Here is an 18,321-nt window from a genome sequence, read left to right as displayed (position 1 = left end):
TGGATAGGAGCCCATGGCTCAGGCCTGGAATACTAGCTGCTTAGAAGGGGAGGATCAGAAGATGGCAGTTCAAAGCCATTCAGAAAAGCAAAGTGTGTGAGACTCTTATTGCCAATGAAGGACTAAAAAGCCAGAAGTGGAGTGTTAGTTCAAGTGATAAAGCACTAATATTGAGCAATAAAGCTCCCATTGCCCAGGCACTGAATTCAAACCAGGAGATTAAGAAAAAACAAAGGCTGGGAAGGTGGCTCAGTGGTAGAGCGCTTGCCTTGCCATGCATAAGGCCCTGGCTTCGATTCCTCAGCACCTTGTAAGAAAAAAACAAAGAAAATATACGACTGTGTGTGTATGTATATAAACATATATACATATTTATATATATGAGTGTGTGAGTATATTTATACACACACACACACACACACACACACACACACACATACAAATATATCCCAAAATTTCTGTAAGAAGTAAGAAATCCTCTCTTTGATTAAGGAAAGTCTGAGGGAAATACTCATGCACTTATTGCCTTCATTCTGTAAGTGTAACCCCTTTTCATCACCTTTTCAATAAACAAATAAACAACCAAGAAAGACTGAGGAGTGGAAGTTCTCTGGAAGAATAGGGAGGAGAATGATTCAGGGATTAGGGAGGGTCCGAGGCCTTGAGTTCAAGCCTCTGGACCAGCACAAAACCATACAAACAATAGATATATGTACATAAATATATATATATATATATATATACACATTCATATTTATATATATGTCATTGCCAGTATGTCTGAATCTAGCTAGATGGCTGGTGATCTAGCTCACTATTCCCCATTTTCTGTAGAGAGGAAAGATTCTCAGGAGTGAGGGAAGAAAGTCAGAGGAGTAGAAGTTGTCTGGCGGAAGGGCCCCAGGGAGGGGAAGGGCAGGGAGGAGCCTAGGGAGGGGAGGAGACTAGGGAGGGTCCCAGAGGGTGGAGACCACCAGCATTTTGCTTAAATACTGACTGGGTAGGCTGTGTGGGCATTGAGCTCTGGAGCTCAGGCACAACTCACCTGGCTGGCTACAGCAGACACGGCCAAGGCAGCCATGGCAGAGCAGCTGAGAGCCCATCGCAAGAGCCGCACGAGGTTCACAGAGCACCAGCTACAGGAGCTGAGAGCCGCCTTCAAAGACACCCAGCAGCCCAAGTGGGACGAGGTGCAGGAGCTGGCCTCCAGGCTGCAGCTGGACCAGGTCGTGGTGAAGGTTTGGTTTAAAAACCAGAAGGCCAAGCTGAAGAAACAGCAGCAAGCCAAGAAGCCGCCTGTGTGCCCATCAGCCTCATGTCGCCAGGCCGCTCATGGGGCGCAGGTGCCCGGGGCCGCCCTCCTCAGCCCTCAGCAGCCTTTCAGAGGCGAGCCCCACCAATGGCCAGAGGAGCCCCAGGAATTTGCAGCGCCTACCAGCCCTGGACTCAGTTTCCCATTGGCTGCTCAGCCCCTGGAAACTTTGGAGGTATCCTGGACAGCACCTCTTCCCTACAGCACAGAAGAGCTTGCCCGGGTCTATGGCGTGTCTGGGAACGAAGACCCCTCCAGCCTGGACAAGTATCTTCTCCCGGAACCTGCACTGCCAGACCTGCACAGCCCCGAACCCCAGGGTTACATCTGCAGGCCTCAGCCCTGAGCTCACTCCACTCTCTGCCCAAGATAGACATCAACATACCCTTGAGCTCCCCCCCTCTAAAAATAATAAAGAAGAAATGACTCTACCTAGCTGAGCACTGGAGTCTCACACTGGTCATCTTAGCTACTCAGGAGGCTGATACCTGGAGGACTCAGGTTGCAAGTCAGCCTGAGCAAGAAAGTCCATGGGACTCTTGTCTCCAATCAACTAGCCCAGAGACCCACATAGAGCTCTGGCCCAAGTGCTAAAATACCCGCCAATCAAGCAAAGGCCCAGAGTTCAAACCCCAGCATTCAGAAAAGGAAGAAATGGGGCTGGGCATGTGACCTTGTGGTGGACTACTTGCCTAGCATGCTTGAAGCCCTGAGTTCCACTCCTCATTACCACAAAAACAGAAAAGGCCGGAGGTGGTGCTGTGTCTCAAGTGGTAAACTGCTAGCCTTGTGCAAATGAGGCTCAGACACAGTGCCCAAGCTCTGAGTTCAAGCCCAAGGACTAGACTAAAAAATAAATAAATGAATAAATACCAAAAATATTCCTCTGACACCTCACAAAAAAAAAAATCAAAGAAGAAGAAGGAGGAGGAGGAGGAAGAGGAGAAGCAGAAGCAGGAGGAGGAGAAGGAGGAATAAAAGGTGGCAGAGGAGGAGGAGGAGGAGGAGGAGAAATGAAGAAGGAGGAAGGGAGACTTTATCTGAGGAGAGCAATCTCTTGAATACATTCACATCTCAATTACACTTGGCCACACATGGCTATCAAACACCAAATTGCCACCTTAAGCCATCAAAAACGGGGCAGAGGACTGGCCACCAAGGGCCCTCAGAGGGACTGACTGTCCTGTACACCACACAGGGCTAGGCAGCTGGATAGGAGCCCATGGCTCAGGCCTGGAATAGTAGCTGCTTGGAAGGCTAAGATCAGAAGATGGCAGTTCAAAGCCATCCAGAAAAGCAAAGTGTGTGAGACTCTTATTGCCAATGAAGGACCAAAAAGGCAGAAGTGGAGTTGTAGCTCAAGTAATAAAGCACTGATATTGAGCGATAAAACTCCCCTTCATTGCCCAGGCACTGAGATCAAACAGAAGAATTAAGAAAAAAAAAAAAAGAAAATATGAGCCTGTGTGTGTGTGTGTGTGTGTGTGTGTGTGTGTGTGTGTGTGTGTGTTTCCCAAAATTTCTGTAAGAAGTAAGATATCCCGTCTGTGATTAAAGAAAGGCTGAGGGAAATACTAACGTACTTATTGCCTTCATTCTGTAAGTGTAACCCCTTGTTCATCACCTTTTCAATAAACAAATAAACAACCAAGAAAGACTGAGGAGTGGAAGTTCTCTTGAGGAATAGCAGGAAGGAGGGAGTAGGGTGATTCTGGGATTAGGGAGGGTCCCAGGCCTTGAGTTCAAGTCTCTGGACCAGCACAAAACCATACAAACAATAGATATATGTACATATATACATATGTATATAAATATATATACATGTCTTCGCCGGTATATAAGTATGTAGCTAGCTAGCTGGTAATCTAGCTCACTATTCCCAATTATCTGTAGAGATGAAAGATTCCCAGGAGTGAGGGAAGAAAGTCTGAGGAGTAGAGGTTATCTAAAGGAAGGGCCCCAGGGAGGGGAAGGGCAGGGAGGAGCCTAGGGAGGGGAGGAGACTAGGGAGGGTCCCAGAGGGTGGAGACCACCAGCATTTTGCTTAAATACTGACTGGGTAGGCTGTGTGGGGATTGAGCTCTGGAGCTCAGGCACAACTCACCTGGCTGGCTACAGCAGACACGGCCAAGGCAGCCATGGCAGAGCAGCTGAGAGCCCATCGCAAGAGCCGCACGAGGTTCACAGAGCACCAGCTACAGGAGCTGAGAGCCGCCTTCAAACACACCCAGCAGCCCAAGTGGGACGAGGTGCAGGAGCTGGCCTCCAGGCTGCAGCTGGACCAGGTCGTGGTGAAGGTTTGGTTTAAAAACCAGAAGGCCAAGCTGAAGAAATAGCAGCAAGCCAAGAAGCCGCCTGTGTGCCCATCAGCCTCATGTCGCCAGGCCGCTCATGGGGTGCAGGTGCCCGGGGCCGCCCTCCTCAGCCCTCAGCAGCCTTTCAGAGGCGAGGCCCACCAAGGGCCAGAGGAGCCCCAGGAATTTGCAGCACCTACCAGCCCTGGATTCAGTTTCCCGTTGGCTGCCCAGCCCCTGGAAACTTTGGAGGTATCCTGGACGACGCCCCTTCCCTACAGCACAGAAGAGCTTGCACGGGTGTATGGCGTATCTGGGAATGAAGACCCCTCCAGCCTGGACAAGTATCTTCTTGAGGAACCTACACTGCCAGACCTCCACAGCCCCGAACCCCAGGGTTACATCTGCAGGCCTCAGCCCTGAGCTCACTCCACACTCACCCCAGAATACACATCAACTTACCCCTGAGCTCCCCTCCCCTCAAAGAATAAAGAAGAAATGACTCTACCTTGCTGAGCACTGGAGCCTCACACTGGTCATCCTAGCTACTCAGGAGGCTGATTCCTGGAGGACTCAGGTTGCAAGTCAGCCTGAGCAGGAAAGTCCCCAGTAGTCTTGTCTCCAATCAACTAGCCCAAAGACACAAATAGAGCTGTGGCTCAAGTGCTAACGTGCCCGCTAAGAAAGCAAAGGCCCTGAGTTCCTACCCCAGCATTCAGAAAAGAAAGAAATGGGGCTGGGATTATGGCCTTGTGGAAGAGTGCTCTCCTAGCGTGTTTGAAGCCCTGAGTTCCATTCCTCATCACCACAAAAACAGAAAAGGCCAGAAGTGGCGCTGTGTCTCAAGTGGTAGACTGCTAGCCTTGTGCTAATGAAGCTGAGACACAGTGCCCAAGCTCTGAGTTCAAGCCCAAGGACTAGACCAAAAAATAAATAAATGAATAAAAACCACCAAAAACATTCCTCCCCCCCACCACTCACACACTTACACACACACACACACACACACACACACACACACACACACACACACACAAATCAAAAGAGAATAACTGAAGAAGCCAAAGAAGGCGAAGAAGAGGAAGAAGAACAAGTGAACAAGGGGGAAGGGAGACTTTATCTGAAGAGAGCAATCTCTTGCATCCATTCACATCTCAATTACACTTGGCCACACATGGCTATCAAAACACCAAATTGGCACCTTAAGCCCTTACAAAAGGGGCAGAGGACTGGTCACCAAGGGCCCTCAGAGGGACTGACTGTCCTGTACACCACACAGGGCTAGGCAGCTGGATAGGAGCCCATGGCTCAGGAGTGTAATACTAGCTGCTTGGAAGGGGAGGATCAGAAGATGGCAATTCAAAGCCATCCAGAAAAGCAAAGTGTGTGAGACTCTTATTGCCAATGAAGGACTAAAAAGCCAGAAGTGGAGTGGTAGCTCAAGTGATAAAGCACTAATATTGAGCAATAAAGCTCCCATTGCCCAGGCACTGAATTCAAACGAGGAGATTAAGAAAAAACAAAGGCTGGGAAGGGGCTCAGTGGTAGAGCGCTTGCCTTGCCATGCATAAGGCCCTGGCTTCGATTCCTCAGCACCTTGTAAGAAAAAAACAAAGAAAATATACGACTGTGTGTGTATGTATATAAACATATATACATATTTATATATATGAGTGTGTGAGTATATTTATACACACACACACACACATACACACACACATACAAATATATCCCAAAATTTCTGTAAGAAGTAAGAAATCCTCTCTTTGATTAAGGAAAGTCTGAGGGAAATACTCATGCACTTATTGCCTTCATTCTGTAAGTGTAACCCCTTTTCATCACCTTTTCAATAAACAAATAAACAACCAAGAAAAACTGAGGAGTGGAAGTTCTCTGGAAGAATAGGGAGGAGAATGATTCAGGGATTAGGGAGGGTCCGAGGCCTTGAGTTCAAGCCTCTGGACCAGCACAAAACCATACAAACAATAGATATATGTACATAAAAATATATATACACATTCATATTTATATATATGTCTTTGCCAGTATGTCTGAATCTAGCTAGATGGCTGGTAATCTAGCTCACTATTCCCCATTTTCTGTAGAGAGGAAAGATTCTCAGGAGTGAGGGAAGAAAGTCAGAGGAGTAGAAGTTGTCTGGAGGAAGGGCCCCAGGGAGGGGAAGGGCAGGGAGGAGCCTAGGGAGGGGAGGAGACTAGGGAGGGTCCCAGAGGGTGGAGACCACCAGCATTTTGCTTAAATACTGACTGGGTAGGCTGTGTGGGCATTGAGCTCTGGAGCTCAGGCACAACTCACCTGGCTGGCTACAGCAGACACGGCCAAGGCAGCCATGGCAGAGCAGCTGAGAGCCCATCGCAAGAGCCGCACGAGGTTCACAGAGCACCAGCTACAGGAGCTGAGAGCCGCCTTCAAAGACACCCAGCAGCCCAAGTGGGACGAGGTGCAGGAGCTGGCCTCCAGGCTGCAGCTGGACCAGGTCGTGGTGAAGGTTTGGTTTAAAAACCAGAAGGCCAAGCTGAAGAAACAGCAGCAACCAAGAAGCCGCCTGTGTGCCCATCAGCTTCATGTCGCCAGGCCGCTCATGGGGCGCAGGTGCCCGGGGCCGCCCTCCTCAGCCCTCAGCAGCCTTTCAGAGGCGAGGCCCACCAAGGGCCAGAGGAGCCCCAGGAATTTCCAGTGTCTACCAGCCCTGGACTCAGTTTCCCGTTGGCAGCTTAGCCCCTGGAAAGTTTGGAGGTATCCTGGACAGCGCCCCTTCCCTACAGTACAGAAGAGCTTGCCCGGGTCTATGGCGTGTCTGGGAACGAAGACCCCTCCAGCCTGGACAAGTGTCTTCTTGAAGAACCTACACTGCCAGACCTCCACAGCCCCGAACCCCAGGGTTACATCTGCAGGCCTCAGCCCTGAGCTCACTCCACTCTCACCCCAGAATACACATCAACTTACCCCTGAGCTCCCCTCCCCTCAAAGAATAAAGAAGAAATGACTCTACCTTGCTGAGCACTGGAGCCTCACACTGGTCATCCTAGCTACTCAGGAGGCTGATTCCTGGAGGACCCAGGTTGCAAGTCAGCCTGAGCAAGAAAGTCCCCAGTAGTCTTGTCTCCAATCAACTAGCCCAAAGACACAAATAGAGCTGTGGCTCAAGTGCTAACGTGCCCGCTAAGAAAGCAAAGGCCCTGAGTTCCTACCCCAGCATTCAGAAAAGAAAGAAATGGGGCTGGGATTATGGCCTTGTGGAAGAGTGCTCTCCTAGCGTGTTTGAAGCCCTGAGTTCCATTCCTCATCACCACAAAAACAGAAAAGGCCGGAAGTGGCGCTGTGTATCAAGTGGTAGACTGCTAGCCTTGTGCAAATGAAGCTGAGACACAGTGCCCAAGCTCTGAATTCAAGCCCAAGGCCTAGACCAAAAAATAAATAAATGAATAAAAACCACCAAAAACATTCCTCCCCCCCACCACTCACACACTTACACACACACACACACACACACACACACACACACACACACAAATCAAAAGAGAATAACCGAAGAAGCCAAAGAAGGCGAAGAAGAGGAAGAAGAACAAATGAACAAGGGGGAAGGGAGACTTTATCTGAAGAGAGCAATCTCTTGCATCCATTCACATCTCAATTACACTTGGCCACACATGGCTATCAAAACACCAAATTGTCACCTTAAGCCCTTACAAAAGGGGCAGAGAACTGGTCACCAAGGGCCCACAGAGGGACTGACTGTCCTGTACACCACACAGGTCTAGGCAGCTGGATAGGAGCCCATGGCTCAGGCCTGGAATACTAGCTGCTTAGAAGGGGAGGATCAGAAGATGGCAGTTCAAAGCCATTCAGAAAAGCAAAGTGTGTGAGACTCTTATTGCCAATGAAGGACTAAAAAGCCAGAAGTGGAGTGTTAGTTCAAGTGATAAAGCACTAATATTGAGCAATAAAGCTCCCATTGCCCAGGCACTGAATTCAAACCAGGAGATTAAGAAAAAACAAAGGCTGGGAAGGTGGCTCAGTGGTAGAGCGCTTGCCTTGCCATGCATAAGGCCCTGGCTTCGATTCCTCAGCACCTTGTAAGAAAAAAACAAAGAAAATATACGACTGTGTGTGTATGTATATAAACATATATACATATTTATATATATGAGTGTGTGAGTATATTTATACACACACACACACACACACACACACACACACACATACAAATATATCCCAAAATTTCTGTAAGAAGTAAGAAATCCTCTCTTTGATTAAGGAAAGTCTGAGGGAAATACTCATGCACTTATTGCCTTCATTCTGTAAGTGTAACCCCTTTTCATCACCTTTTCAATAAACAAATAAACAACCAAGAAAGACTGAGGAGTGGAAGTTCTCTGGAAGAATAGGGAGGAGAATGATTCAGGGATTAGGGAGGGTCCGAGGCCTTGAGTTCAAGCCTCTGGACCAGCACAAAACCATACAAACAATAGATATATGTACATAAATATATATATATATATATATATACACATTCATATTTATATATATGTCATTGCCAGTATGTCTGAATCTAGCTAGATGGCTGGTGATCTAGCTCACTATTCCCCATTTTCTGTAGAGAGGAAAGATTCTCAGGAGTGAGGGAAGAAAGTCAGAGGAGTAGAAGTTGTCTGGCGGAAGGGCCCCAGGGAGGGGAAGGGCAGGGAGGAGCCTAGGGAGGGGAGGAGACTAGGGAGGGTCCCAGAGGGTGGAGACCACCAGCATTTTGCTTAAATACTGACTGGGTAGGCTGTGTGGGCATTGAGCTCTGGAGCTCAGGCACAACTCACCTGGCTGGCTACAGCAGACACGGCCAAGGCAGCCATGGCAGAGCAGCTGAGAGCCCATCGCAAGAGCCGCACGAGGTTCACAGAGCACCAGCTACAGGAGCTGAGAGCCGCTTTCAAACACACCCAGCAGCCCAAGTGGGACGAGGTGCAGGAGCTGGCCTCCAGGCTGCAGCTGGACCAGGTCGTGGTGAAGGTTTGGTTTAAAAACCAGAAGGCCAAGCTGAAGAAACAGCAGCAAGCCAAGAAGCCGCCTGTGTGCCCATCAGCCTCATGTCGCCAGGCCGCTCATGGGGCGCAGGTGCCCGGGGCCGCCCTCCTCAGCCCTCAGCAGCCTTTCAGAGGCGAGCCCCACCAATGGCCAGAGGAGCCCCAGGAATTTGCAGCGCCTACCAGCCCTGGACTCAGTTTCCCATTGGCTGCTCAGCCCCTGGAAACTTTGGAGGTATCCTGGACAGCACCTCTTCCCTACAGCACAGAAGAGCTTGCCCGGGTCTATGGCGTGTCTGGGAACGAAGACCCCTCCAGCCTGGACAAGTATCTTCTCCCGGAACCTGCACTGCCAGACCTGCACAGCCCCGAACCCCAGGGTTACATCTGCAGGTCTCAGCCCTGAGCTCACTCCACTCTCTGCCCAAGATAGACATCAACATACCCTTGAGCTCCCCCCCTCTAAAAATAATAAAGAAGAAATGACTCTACCTAGCTGAGCACTGGAGTCTCACACTGGTCATCTTAGCTACTCAGGAGGCTGATACCTGGAGGACTCAGGTTGCAAGTCAGCCTGAGCAAGAAAGTCCATGGGACTCTTGTCTCCAATCAACTAGCCCAGAGACCCACATAGAGCTCTGGCCCAAGTGCTAAAATACCCGCCAATCAAGCAAAGGCCCAGAGTTCAAACCCCAGCATTCAGAAAAGGAAGAAATGGGGCTGGGCATGTGACCTTGTGGTGGACTACTTGCCTAGCATGCTTGAAGCCCTGAGTTCCACTCCTCATTACCACAAAAACAGAAAAGGCCGGAGGTGGTGCTGTGTCTCAAGTGGTAAACTGCTAGCCTTGTGCAAATGAGGCTCAGACACAGTGCCCAAGCTCTGAGTTCAAGCCCAAGGACTAGACTAAAAAATAAATAAATGAATAAATACCAAAAATATTCCTCTGACACCTCACAAAAAAAAAATCAAAGAAGAAGAAGGAGGAGGAGGAGGAAGAGGAGAAGCAGAAGCAGGAGGAGGAGAAGGAGGAATAAAAGGTGGCAGAGGAGGAGGAGGAGGAGGAGGAGAAATGAAGAAGGAGGAAGGGAGAGTTTATCTGAGGAGAGCAATCTCTTGAATACATTCACATCTCAATTACACTTGGCCACACATGGCTATCAAACACCAAATTGCCACCTTAAGCCCTCAAAAAAGGGGCAGAGGACTGGCCACCAAGGGCCCTCAGAGGGACTGATTATCCTGTACACCACAAAGGGCTAGGCAGCTGGATAGGAGCCCATGGCTCAGGCCTGGAATACTAGCTGCTTGGAAGGCTAAGATCAGAAGATGGCAGTTCAAAGCCATCCAGAAAAGCAAAGTGTGTGAGACTCTTATTGCCAATGAAGGACCAAAAAGGCAGAGGTGGAGTTGTAGCTCAAGTAATAAAGCACTGATATTGAGCGATAAAACTCCCCTTCATTGCCCAGGCACTGAGATCAAACAGAAGAATTAAGAAAAAAAAAAAAAAGAAAATATGAGCCTGTGTGTGTGTGTGTGTGTGTGTGTGTGTGTGTGTGTGTGTGTTTCCCAAAATTTCTGTAAGAAGTAAGATATCCCGTCTGTGATTAAAGAAAGGCTGAGGGAAATACTAATGTACTTATTGCCTTCATTCTGTAAGTGTAACCCCTTGTTCATCACCTTTTCAATAAACAAATAAACAACCAAGAAAGACTGAGGAGTGGAAGTTCTCTTGAGGAATAGCAGGAAGGAGGGAGTAGGGTGATTCTGGGAATAGGGAGGGTCTCAGGCCTTGAGTTCAAGTCTCTGGACCAGCACAAAACCATACAAACAATAGATATATGTACATATATACATATGTATATAAATATATATACATGTCTTCGCCGGTATATAAGTATGTAGCTAGCTAGCTGGTAATCTAGCTCACTATTCCCAATTATCTGTAGAGATGAAAGATTCCCAGGAGTGAGGGAAGAAAGTCTGAGGAGTAGAGGTTATCTAAAGGAAGGGCCCCAGGGAGGGGAAGGGCAGGGAGGAGCCTAGGGAGGGGAGGAGACTAGGGAGGGTCCCAGAGGGTGGAGACCACCAGCATTTTGCTTAAATACTGACTGGGTAGGCTGTGTGGGGATTGAGCTCTGGAGCTCAGGCACAACTCACCTGGCTGGCTACAGCAGACACGGCCAAGGCAGCCATGGCAGAGCAGCTGAGAGCCCATCGCAAGAGCCGCACGAGGTTCACAGAGCACCAGCTACAGGAGCTGAGAGCCGCCTTCAAAGACACCCAGCAGCCCAAGTGGGACGAGGTGCAGGAGCTGGCCTCCAGGCTGCAGCTGGACCAGGTCGTGGTGAAGGTTTGGTTTAAAAACCAGAAGGCCAAGCTGAAGAAACAGCAGCAAGCCAAGAAGCCGCCTGTGTGCCCATCAGCCTCATGTCGCCAGGCCGCTCATGGGGTGCAGGTGCCCGGGGCCGCCTTCCTCAGCCCTCAGCAGCCTTTCAGAGGCGAGGCCCACCAATGGCCAGAGGAGCCCCAGGAATTTGCAGCACCTACCAGCCCTGGACTCAGTTTCCCATTGGCTGCCCAGCCCCTGGAAACTTTGGAGGTATCCTGGACGACGCCCCTTCCCTACAGCACAGAAGAGCTTGCACGGGTGTATGGCCTGTCTGGGGATGAAGACCCCTCCAGCCTGGACAAGTGTCTTCTTGAAGAACCTACACTGCCAGACCTCCACAGCCCCGAACCCCAGGGTTACATCTGCATGCCTCAGCCCTGAGCTCACTCCACTCTCACCCCAGAATACACATCAACTTACCCCTGAGCTCCCCTCCCCTCAAAGAATAAAGAAGAAATGACTCTACCTTGCTGAGCACTGGAGCCTCACACTGGTCATCCTAGCTACTCAGGAGGCTGATTCCTGGAGGACCCAGGTTGCAAGTCAGCCTGAGCAGGAAAGTCCCCAGTAGTCTTGTCTCCAATCAACTAGCCCAAAGACACAAATAGAGCTGTGGCTCAAGTGCTAACGTGCCCGCTAAGAAAGCAAAGGCCCTGAGTTCCTACCCCAGCATTCAGAAAAGAAAGAAATGGGGCTGGGATTATGGCCTTGTGGAAGAGTGCTCTCCTAGCGTGTTTGAAGCCCTGAGTTCCATTCCTCATCACCACAAAAACAGAAAAGGCCGGAAGTGGCGCTGTGTCTCAAGTGGTAGACTGCTAGCCTTGTGCTAATGAAGCTGAGACACAGTGCCCAAGCTCTGAGTTCAAGCCCAAGGACTAGACCAAAAAATAAATAAATGAATAAAAACCACCAAAAACATTCCTCCCCCCCACCACTTACACACACACACACACACACACACACAAATCAAAAGAGAATAACCGAAGAAGCCAAAGAAGGCGAAGAAGAGGAAGAAGAACAAGTGAACAAGGGGGAAGGGAGACTTTATCTGAAGAGAGCAATCTCTTGCATCCTTTCACATCTCAATTACACTTGGCCACACATGGCTATCAAAACACCAAATTGGCACCTTAAGCCCTTACAAAAGGGGCAGAGGACTGGTCACCAAGGGCCCTCAGAGGGACTGACTGTCCTGTACACCACACAGGGCTAGGCAGCTGGATAGGAGCCCATGGCTCAGGCCTGTAATACTAGCTGCTTGGAAGGGGAGGATCAGAAGATGGCAGTTCAAAGCCATCCAGAAAAGCAAAGTGTGTGAGACTCTTATTGCCAATGAAGGACTAAACAGCCAGAAGTGGAGTGGTAGCTCAAGTGATAAAGCACTAATATTGAGAAATAAAGCTCCCATTGCCCAGGCACTGAATTCAAACGAGGAGATTAAGAAAAAACAAAGGCTGGGAAGGTGGCTCAGTGGTAGAGCGCTTGCCTTGCCATGCATAAGGCCCTGGCTTCGATTCCTCAGCACCTTGTAAGAAAAAAACAAAGAAAATATACGACTGTGTGTGTATGTATATAAACATATATACATATTTATATATATGAGTGTGTGAGTATATTTATACACACACACACACACACACACACACACACACACACATACAAATATATCCCAAAATTTCTGTAAGAAGTAAGAAATCCTCTCTTTGATTAAGGAAAGTCTGAGGGAAATACTCATGCACTTATTGCCTTCATTCTGTAAGTGTAACCCCTTTTCATCACCTTTTCAATAAACAAATAAACAACCAAGAAAGACTGAGGAGTGGAAGTTCTCTGGAAGAATAGGGAGGAGAATGATTCAGGGATTAGGGAGGGTCCGAGGCCTTGAGTTCAAGCCTCTGGACCAGCACAAAACCATACAAACAATAGATATATGTACATAAATATATATATACACATTCATATTTATATATATGTCTTTGCCAGTATGTCTGAATCTAGCTAGATGGCTGGTGATCTAGCTCACTATACCCCATTTTCTGTAGAGAGGAAAGATTCTCAGGAGTGAGGGAAGAAAGTCAGAGGAGTAGAAGTTGTCTGGAGGAAGGGCCCCAGGGAGGGGAAGGGCAGGGAGGAGACTAGGGAGGGGAGGAGACTAGGGAGGGTCCCAGAGGGTGGAGACCACCAGCATTTTGCTTAAATACTGACTGGGTAGGCTGTGTGGGCATTGAGCTCTGGAGCTCATACCCAACTCACCTGGCTGGCTACAGCAGACACGGCCAAGGCAGCCATGGCAGAGCAGCTGAGAGCCCATCGCAAGAGCCGCACGAGGTTCACAGAGCACCAGCTACAGGAGCTGAGAGCCGCCTTCAAAGACACCCAGCAGCCCAAGTGGGACGAGGTGCAGGAGCTGGCCTCCAGGCTGCAGCTGGACCAGGTCGTGGTGAAGGTTTGGTTTAAAAACCAGAAGGCCAAGCTGAAGAAACAGCAGCAAGCCGGGAAGCCGCCTGTGTGCCCATCAGCCTCATGTCGCCAGGCCGCTCATGGGGCGCAGGTGCCCGGGGCCGCCCTCCTCAGCCCTCAGCAGCCTTTCAGAGGCGAGCCCCACCAATGGCCAGAGGAGCCCCAGGAATTTGCAGCGCCTACCAGCCCTGGACTCAGTTTCCCATTGGCTGCTCAGCCCCTGGAAACTTTGGAGGTATCCTGGACAGCACCTCTTCCCTACAGCACAGAAGAGCTTGCCCGGGTCTATGGCGTGTCTGGGAACGAAGACCCCTCCAGCCTGGACAAGTATCTTCTCCCGGAACCTGCACTGCCAGACCTGCACAGCCCCGAACCCCAGGACAACATCTCCATGCTTCAGCCCTGAGCTCACTCCACTCTCTGCCCAAGATAGACATCAACATACCCTTGAGCTCCCCCCCTCTAAAAATAATAAAGAAGAAATGACTCTACCTAGCTGAGCACTGGAGTCTCACACTGGTCATCTTAGCTACTCAGGAGGCTGATACCTGGAGGACTCAGGTTGCAAGTCAGCCTGAGCAAGAAAGTCCATGGGACTCTTGTCTCCAATCAACTAGCCCAGAGACCCACATAGAGCTCTGGCCCAAGTGCTAAAATACCCGCCAATCAAGCAAAGGCCCAGAGTTCAAACCCCAGCATTCAGAAAAGGAAGAAATGGGGCTGGGCATGTGACCTTGTGGTGGACTACTTGCCTAGCATGCTTGAAGCCCTGAGTTCCACTCCTCATTACCACAAAAACAGAAAAGGCCGGAAGCGGTGCTGTGTCTCAAGTGGTAGACTGCTAGCCTTGTGCAAATGAGGCTCAGACACAGTGCCCAAGCTCTGAGTTCAAGCCCAAGTACTAGACTAAAAAATAAATAAATGAATAAATACCAAAAATATTCCTCTGACACCTCACAAAAAAAAAAAATCAAAGAAGAAGAAGGAGGAGGAGGAGGAAGAGGAGAAGCAGAAGCAGGAGGAGGAGAAGGAGGAATAAAAGGTGGTGGAGGAGGAGGAGGAGGAGGAGAAATGAAGAAGGAGGAAGGGAGAGTTTATCTGAGGAGAGCAATCTCTTGAATACATTCACATCTCAATTACACTTGGCCACACATGGCTATCAAACACCAAATTGCCACCTTTAGCCCTCAAAAAAGGGGCAGAGGACTGGCCACCAAGGGCCCTCCGAGGGACTGACTGTCCTGTACACCACAAAGGGCTAGGCAGCTGGATAGGAGCCCATGGCTCAGGCCTGGAATACTAGCTGCTTGGAAGGCTAAGATCAGAAGATGGCAGTTCAAAGCCATCCAGAAAAGCAAAGTGTGTGAGACTCTTATTGCCAATGAAGGACCAAAAAGGCAGAGGTGGAGTTGTAGCTCAAGTAATAAAGCACTGATATTGAGCGATAAAACTCCCCTTCATTGCCCAGGCACTGAGATCAAACAGAAGAATTAAGAAAAAAAAAAAAAAAAGAAAATATGAGCCTGTGTGTGTGTGTGTGTGTGTGTGTGTGTGTGTGTTTCCCAAAATTTCTGTAAGAAGTAAGATATCCCGTCTGTGATTAAAGAAAGGCTGAGGGAAATACTAATGTACTTATTGCCTTCATTCTGTAAGTGTAACCCCTTGTTCATCACCTTTTCAATAAACAAATAAACAACCAAGAAAGACTGAGGAGTGGAAGTTCTCTTGAGGAATAGCAGGAAGGAGGGATAATGGTGATTCTGGGATTAGGGAGGGTCCAAGGCCTTGAATTGAAGCCTCTGGACCAGCACAAAAGCATATAAACAATGTATATATGTACATATATACATATATGTATATAAATATATATACATGTCTTCACCTGTATATAACTACCTAGCTAGCTACGTGGTAATCTAGCTCACTGTTCCCGATTATCTGTAGAGAGCAAAGATTCCCAGGAGTGAGGGAAGACAATCTGACGAGTAGAAGTAAGGGCCCCAGGGAGGGGAAGGGTACGGAGGAGACTAGGGAGGGGAGGAGACTAGGGAGGGTCCCAGAGGGTGGAGACCACCAGCATTTTGCTTAAATACTGACTGGGTAGGCTGTGTGGGCATTGAGCTCTGGAGCTCAGACCCAACTCACCTGGCTGGCTACAGCAGACACGGTCAAGGCAGCCATGGCAGAGCAGCTGAGAGCCCATCGCAAGAGCCGCACTAGGTTCACAGAGCACCAGCTACAGGAGCTGAGAGCCGCCTTCAAAGACACCCAGCAGCCCAAGTGGGACGAGGTGCAGGAGCTGGCCTCCAGGCTGCAGCTGGACAAGGTCGTGGTGAAGGTTTGGTTTAAAAACCAGAAGGCCAAGCTGAAGAAACAGCACCAAGCTGGGAAGCCGCCTGTGTGCCCATCAGCCTCATGTCGCCAGGCCGCTCATGGGGCACAGGTGCCCGGGGCCGCCTTCCTCAGCCCTCAGCAGCCTTTCAGAGGCGAGCCCCACCAATGGCCAGAGGAGCCCCAGGAATTTGCAGCGCCTTCCAGCCTTGGACTCAGTTTTGCGTTGGCTGCTCAGCCCCTAGAAAGTTTGGAAGTATCCTGGACGACGCCCCTTCCCTACAGCACAGAAGAACTTGCCTGGGTCTATGAGGTGTCTGGGGATGAGGACCCTTCCAGCCTGGACAAGTATCTTCTTGGGGAACCTACACTGCGAGGCCCGCACAGCCGTGAAGCCCAGGACAACATCTTCATGCTTCAGCCCTGAGCTTACTCCACTCTCTGCCCAAGATACACATCAACTTACCCCTGAGCTCCCCTCTTCTCAAAGAATAAAGAGGAAATGACTCTAGCTAGCTGAGCACTGGAGTCTCACACTGGTCATCCTAGCTACTCAGGAGGCTGATACCTGTAGGACTCAGGTTGCAAATCAGCCTGAGCAAGAAAGTCTATGGGACTATTGTCTCCAATCAACTAGCCCAAAGATGCAAATAGAGCTGTGGCTCAAGTGCTAAAGTGCCCGCCAAGCAAGCAAAGGCCCAGTGTTCAATCCCCAGCATTCAGCAAAGGAAGAAATGGGGCTGGGCATGTGCCCTTTTGGTGGACTGCTCTCCTAGCATGCTTGAAGCCCAGAGTTCCACTCTTCATTACCACAAAAACAGAACAGGCCGGAAGTGGCACTGGGTCTCAAGTGGTAGACTGCTGGCCTTGTGCAAGTGAGGCTCAGACACAGTGCCCAAGCTCTGAGGTCAAGCCCTAGGACTAGACCAAAAAATAAATAAATCAATAAAAACCACCAAAAATATTCCTCCACCGCTCACAAAAAAAAAATTAAAGAAGAAGAAGAAGAAGGAGGGGAAGGAGAAGGAGTAGGAGGAGGAGGAGGAAGAGAAGGAGGAAGAGGAGGAGGAGGAGCAAGAGGAAGAGAAAGAGGAGGAGGAGGAGGAGGAAAAGGAGGAGGAGGAGGAGGAGGAGGAATGAAGAAGGAGGAAGGGAGAATTTATCTGAGGAGAGCAATCTCTTGAATACATTCAAATCTCAATTATACTTGGCCACAAATGGCTATCTAACACCAAATTAGTACTTTAAGCCCTCATAAAGAGAGAGAGGACTGGCCAGGAAGGGCCCTCAGAGGGACCGTCTGCCTGTATACCAGAGAAGTCAAGACAGCTAGATAGGAGCCCATGGCTCAGGACTGTAATACTAGCTGCTTGAAAGGCTAAGATCATAAGATGGTAGTTCAAAGCCAGGGAGAAAGGCAAAGTGTATGAGACTCTTATTGCCACTGAAGGACCAAAACACCACAAGTGGAATGGTAGTTAAATGATAAAGCACTAATATTGACCAAAAAAGCTCCCCCTTCATTGCCCAGGCACTGAGATCAAACAGAAGGATTAATAAAAAAACAAAGAAAATGTAAGCCTGTGTGAATGAGTATCCCAAAATTTCTCTAAGAAGTAAGACATCCTGTCTATGATTAAAGAAAGGCTGAGGGAAATAATCATGTACTTATTGCCTTCATTCTGTAAGTGTAACCCCTCGTTCATCACCTTTTCAATAAACAAAGAAACAACCAAGAAAGACTGAGGAGTGGAAGTTCTCTTGAGGAATAGCAGGAAGCAGGGAGAAGGGAGATTCTAGGATTAGGGAGGGTCCCAGGCCTTGAGCTCAAGCCTCTGGACCAGCACAAAGCCATACAAACAATATATATATGTATATAAATATTTATACATGACTTTGCCGGTATATAAGTATCTAGCTAGCTAGCTGGTAATCTAGCTCACTATTCCGGATTATCTGTAAAGAGGCAAGATTCCCAGGAGTGAGGGAAGAAAGTATGATGAGTGGAAGTTGCCCAGAGGAAGGGCCCCAGGGAGGGGAAGGGCAGGAAGGAGACTAGGGAGGGGAAGAGACTAGGGAGGGTCCCAGAGGGTGGAGACCACCAGCATTTTGCTGAAATACTGACTGGGTAGGCTGTGTGGGGCATTGAGCTCTGGAGCTCAGGCACAACTCACCTGGCTGGCTACAGCAGACACGGCCAAGGCAGCCATGGCAGAGCAGCTGAGAGCCCATCGCAAGAGCCGCACGAGGTTCACAGAGCACCAGCTACAGGAGCTGAGAGCCGCCTTCAAACACACCCAGCAGCCCAAGTGGGACGAGGTGCAGGAGCTGGCCTCCAGGCTGCAGCTGGACCAGGTCGTGGTGAAGGTTTGGTTTAAAAACCAGAAGGCCAAGCTGAAGAAACAGGAGCAAGCCGGGAAGCCGCCTGTGTGCCCATCAGCCTCATGTCGCCAGGCCGCTCATGGGGCGCAGGTGCCCGGGGCCCCCATCCTC

The 18,321-nt window shown here is 49.5% G+C and overlaps 7 protein-coding genes across 7 annotated transcripts in view; all 7 read left to right on the top strand.

Annotated features, from left to right (window-relative positions):
- Positions 1-1,079: 1,079 nt before the first annotated feature.
- LOC122113704 (paired-like homeodomain transcription factor LEUTX) lies at positions 1,080-1,658 on the top strand. Its single transcript, XM_042686783.1, has one exon. The coding sequence runs from the start codon at positions 1,080-1,082 to the stop codon at positions 1,656-1,658; it is 579 nt and encodes a 192-aa protein (XP_042542717.1).
- A 1,792-nt stretch (positions 1,659-3,450) lies between these two features.
- Positions 3,451-4,029, top strand: LOC122113703 (retina and anterior neural fold homeobox protein 2-like). Its single transcript, XM_042686782.1, has 2 exons — positions 3,451-3,609; positions 3,715-4,029. The coding sequence occupies exons 1-2, from the start codon at positions 3,451-3,453 to the stop codon at positions 4,027-4,029; spliced, it is 474 nt and encodes a 157-aa protein (XP_042542716.1).
- A 4,443-nt stretch (positions 4,030-8,472) lies between these two features.
- LOC122113702 (paired-like homeodomain transcription factor LEUTX) lies at positions 8,473-9,051 on the top strand. Its single transcript, XM_042686781.1, has one exon. It carries the CDS (start codon positions 8,473-8,475, stop codon positions 9,049-9,051), a length of 579 nt encoding a protein of 192 aa, XP_042542715.1.
- A 1,788-nt stretch (positions 9,052-10,839) lies between these two features.
- On the top strand, positions 10,840-11,418 carry LOC122113701 (paired-like homeodomain transcription factor LEUTX). The gene has a single exon (XM_042686780.1). The coding sequence runs from the start codon at positions 10,840-10,842 to the stop codon at positions 11,416-11,418; it is 579 nt and encodes a 192-aa protein (XP_042542714.1).
- A 1,906-nt stretch (positions 11,419-13,324) lies between these two features.
- Positions 13,325-13,903, top strand: LOC122113700 (paired-like homeodomain transcription factor LEUTX). Its single transcript, XM_042686779.1, has one exon. It carries the CDS (start codon positions 13,325-13,327, stop codon positions 13,901-13,903), a length of 579 nt encoding a protein of 192 aa, XP_042542713.1.
- A 1,773-nt stretch (positions 13,904-15,676) lies between these two features.
- LOC122113698 (paired-like homeodomain transcription factor LEUTX) lies at positions 15,677-16,255 on the top strand. The gene has a single exon (XM_042686774.1). The coding sequence runs from the start codon at positions 15,677-15,679 to the stop codon at positions 16,253-16,255; it is 579 nt and encodes a 192-aa protein (XP_042542708.1).
- Positions 16,256-18,036: 1,781 nt separating this feature from the next.
- LOC122113696 (paired-like homeodomain transcription factor LEUTX) overlaps positions 18,037-18,321 on the top strand; it is a 579-nt gene continuing 294 nt past the window's right edge. Inside the window, exon 1 of the mRNA XM_042686773.1 lies at positions 18,037-18,321. This exon is cut by the window's right edge and continues 294 nt beyond it. Coding sequence (XP_042542707.1) covers positions 18,037-18,321 — 285 coding nt within the window.

This window comes from Dipodomys spectabilis, unplaced genomic scaffold, assembly GCF_019054845.1.
Source record: "Dipodomys spectabilis isolate Male_0828 unplaced genomic scaffold, ASM1905484v1 ptg000098l, whole genome shotgun sequence".
In the NCBI taxonomy this organism is placed as follows: Eukaryota; Metazoa; Chordata; class Mammalia; order Rodentia; family Heteromyidae; genus Dipodomys; species Dipodomys spectabilis.
Note: the sequence above shows the minus strand (reverse complement) of the source record. Positions and strands in the feature narration are given on the sequence as shown.

Bases quoted from the DNA above. Each gene is read 5' to 3' on its own strand.
- LOC122113702 (XM_042686781.1), top strand. From the start codon at position 8,473: ATGGCAGAGCAGCTGAGAGCCCATCGCAAGAGCCGCACGAGGTTCACA.
- LOC122113704 (XM_042686783.1), top strand. From the start codon at position 1,080: ATGGCAGAGCAGCTGAGAGCCCATCGCAAGAGCCGCACGAGGTTCACA.
- LOC122113700 (XM_042686779.1), top strand. From the start codon at position 13,325: ATGGCAGAGCAGCTGAGAGCCCATCGCAAGAGCCGCACGAGGTTCACA.
- LOC122113703 (XM_042686782.1), top strand. From the start codon at position 3,451: ATGGCAGAGCAGCTGAGAGCCCATCGCAAGAGCCGCACGAGGTTCACA. The intron at 3,610-3,714 runs GTTTGGTTTAAA...CATGGGGTGCAG, and splicing joins TGGACCAGGTCGTGGTGAAG to GTGCCCGGGGCCGCCCTCCT.
- LOC122113701 (XM_042686780.1), top strand. From the start codon at position 10,840: ATGGCAGAGCAGCTGAGAGCCCATCGCAAGAGCCGCACGAGGTTCACA.
- LOC122113698 (XM_042686774.1), top strand. From the start codon at position 15,677: ATGGCAGAGCAGCTGAGAGCCCATCGCAAGAGCCGCACTAGGTTCACA.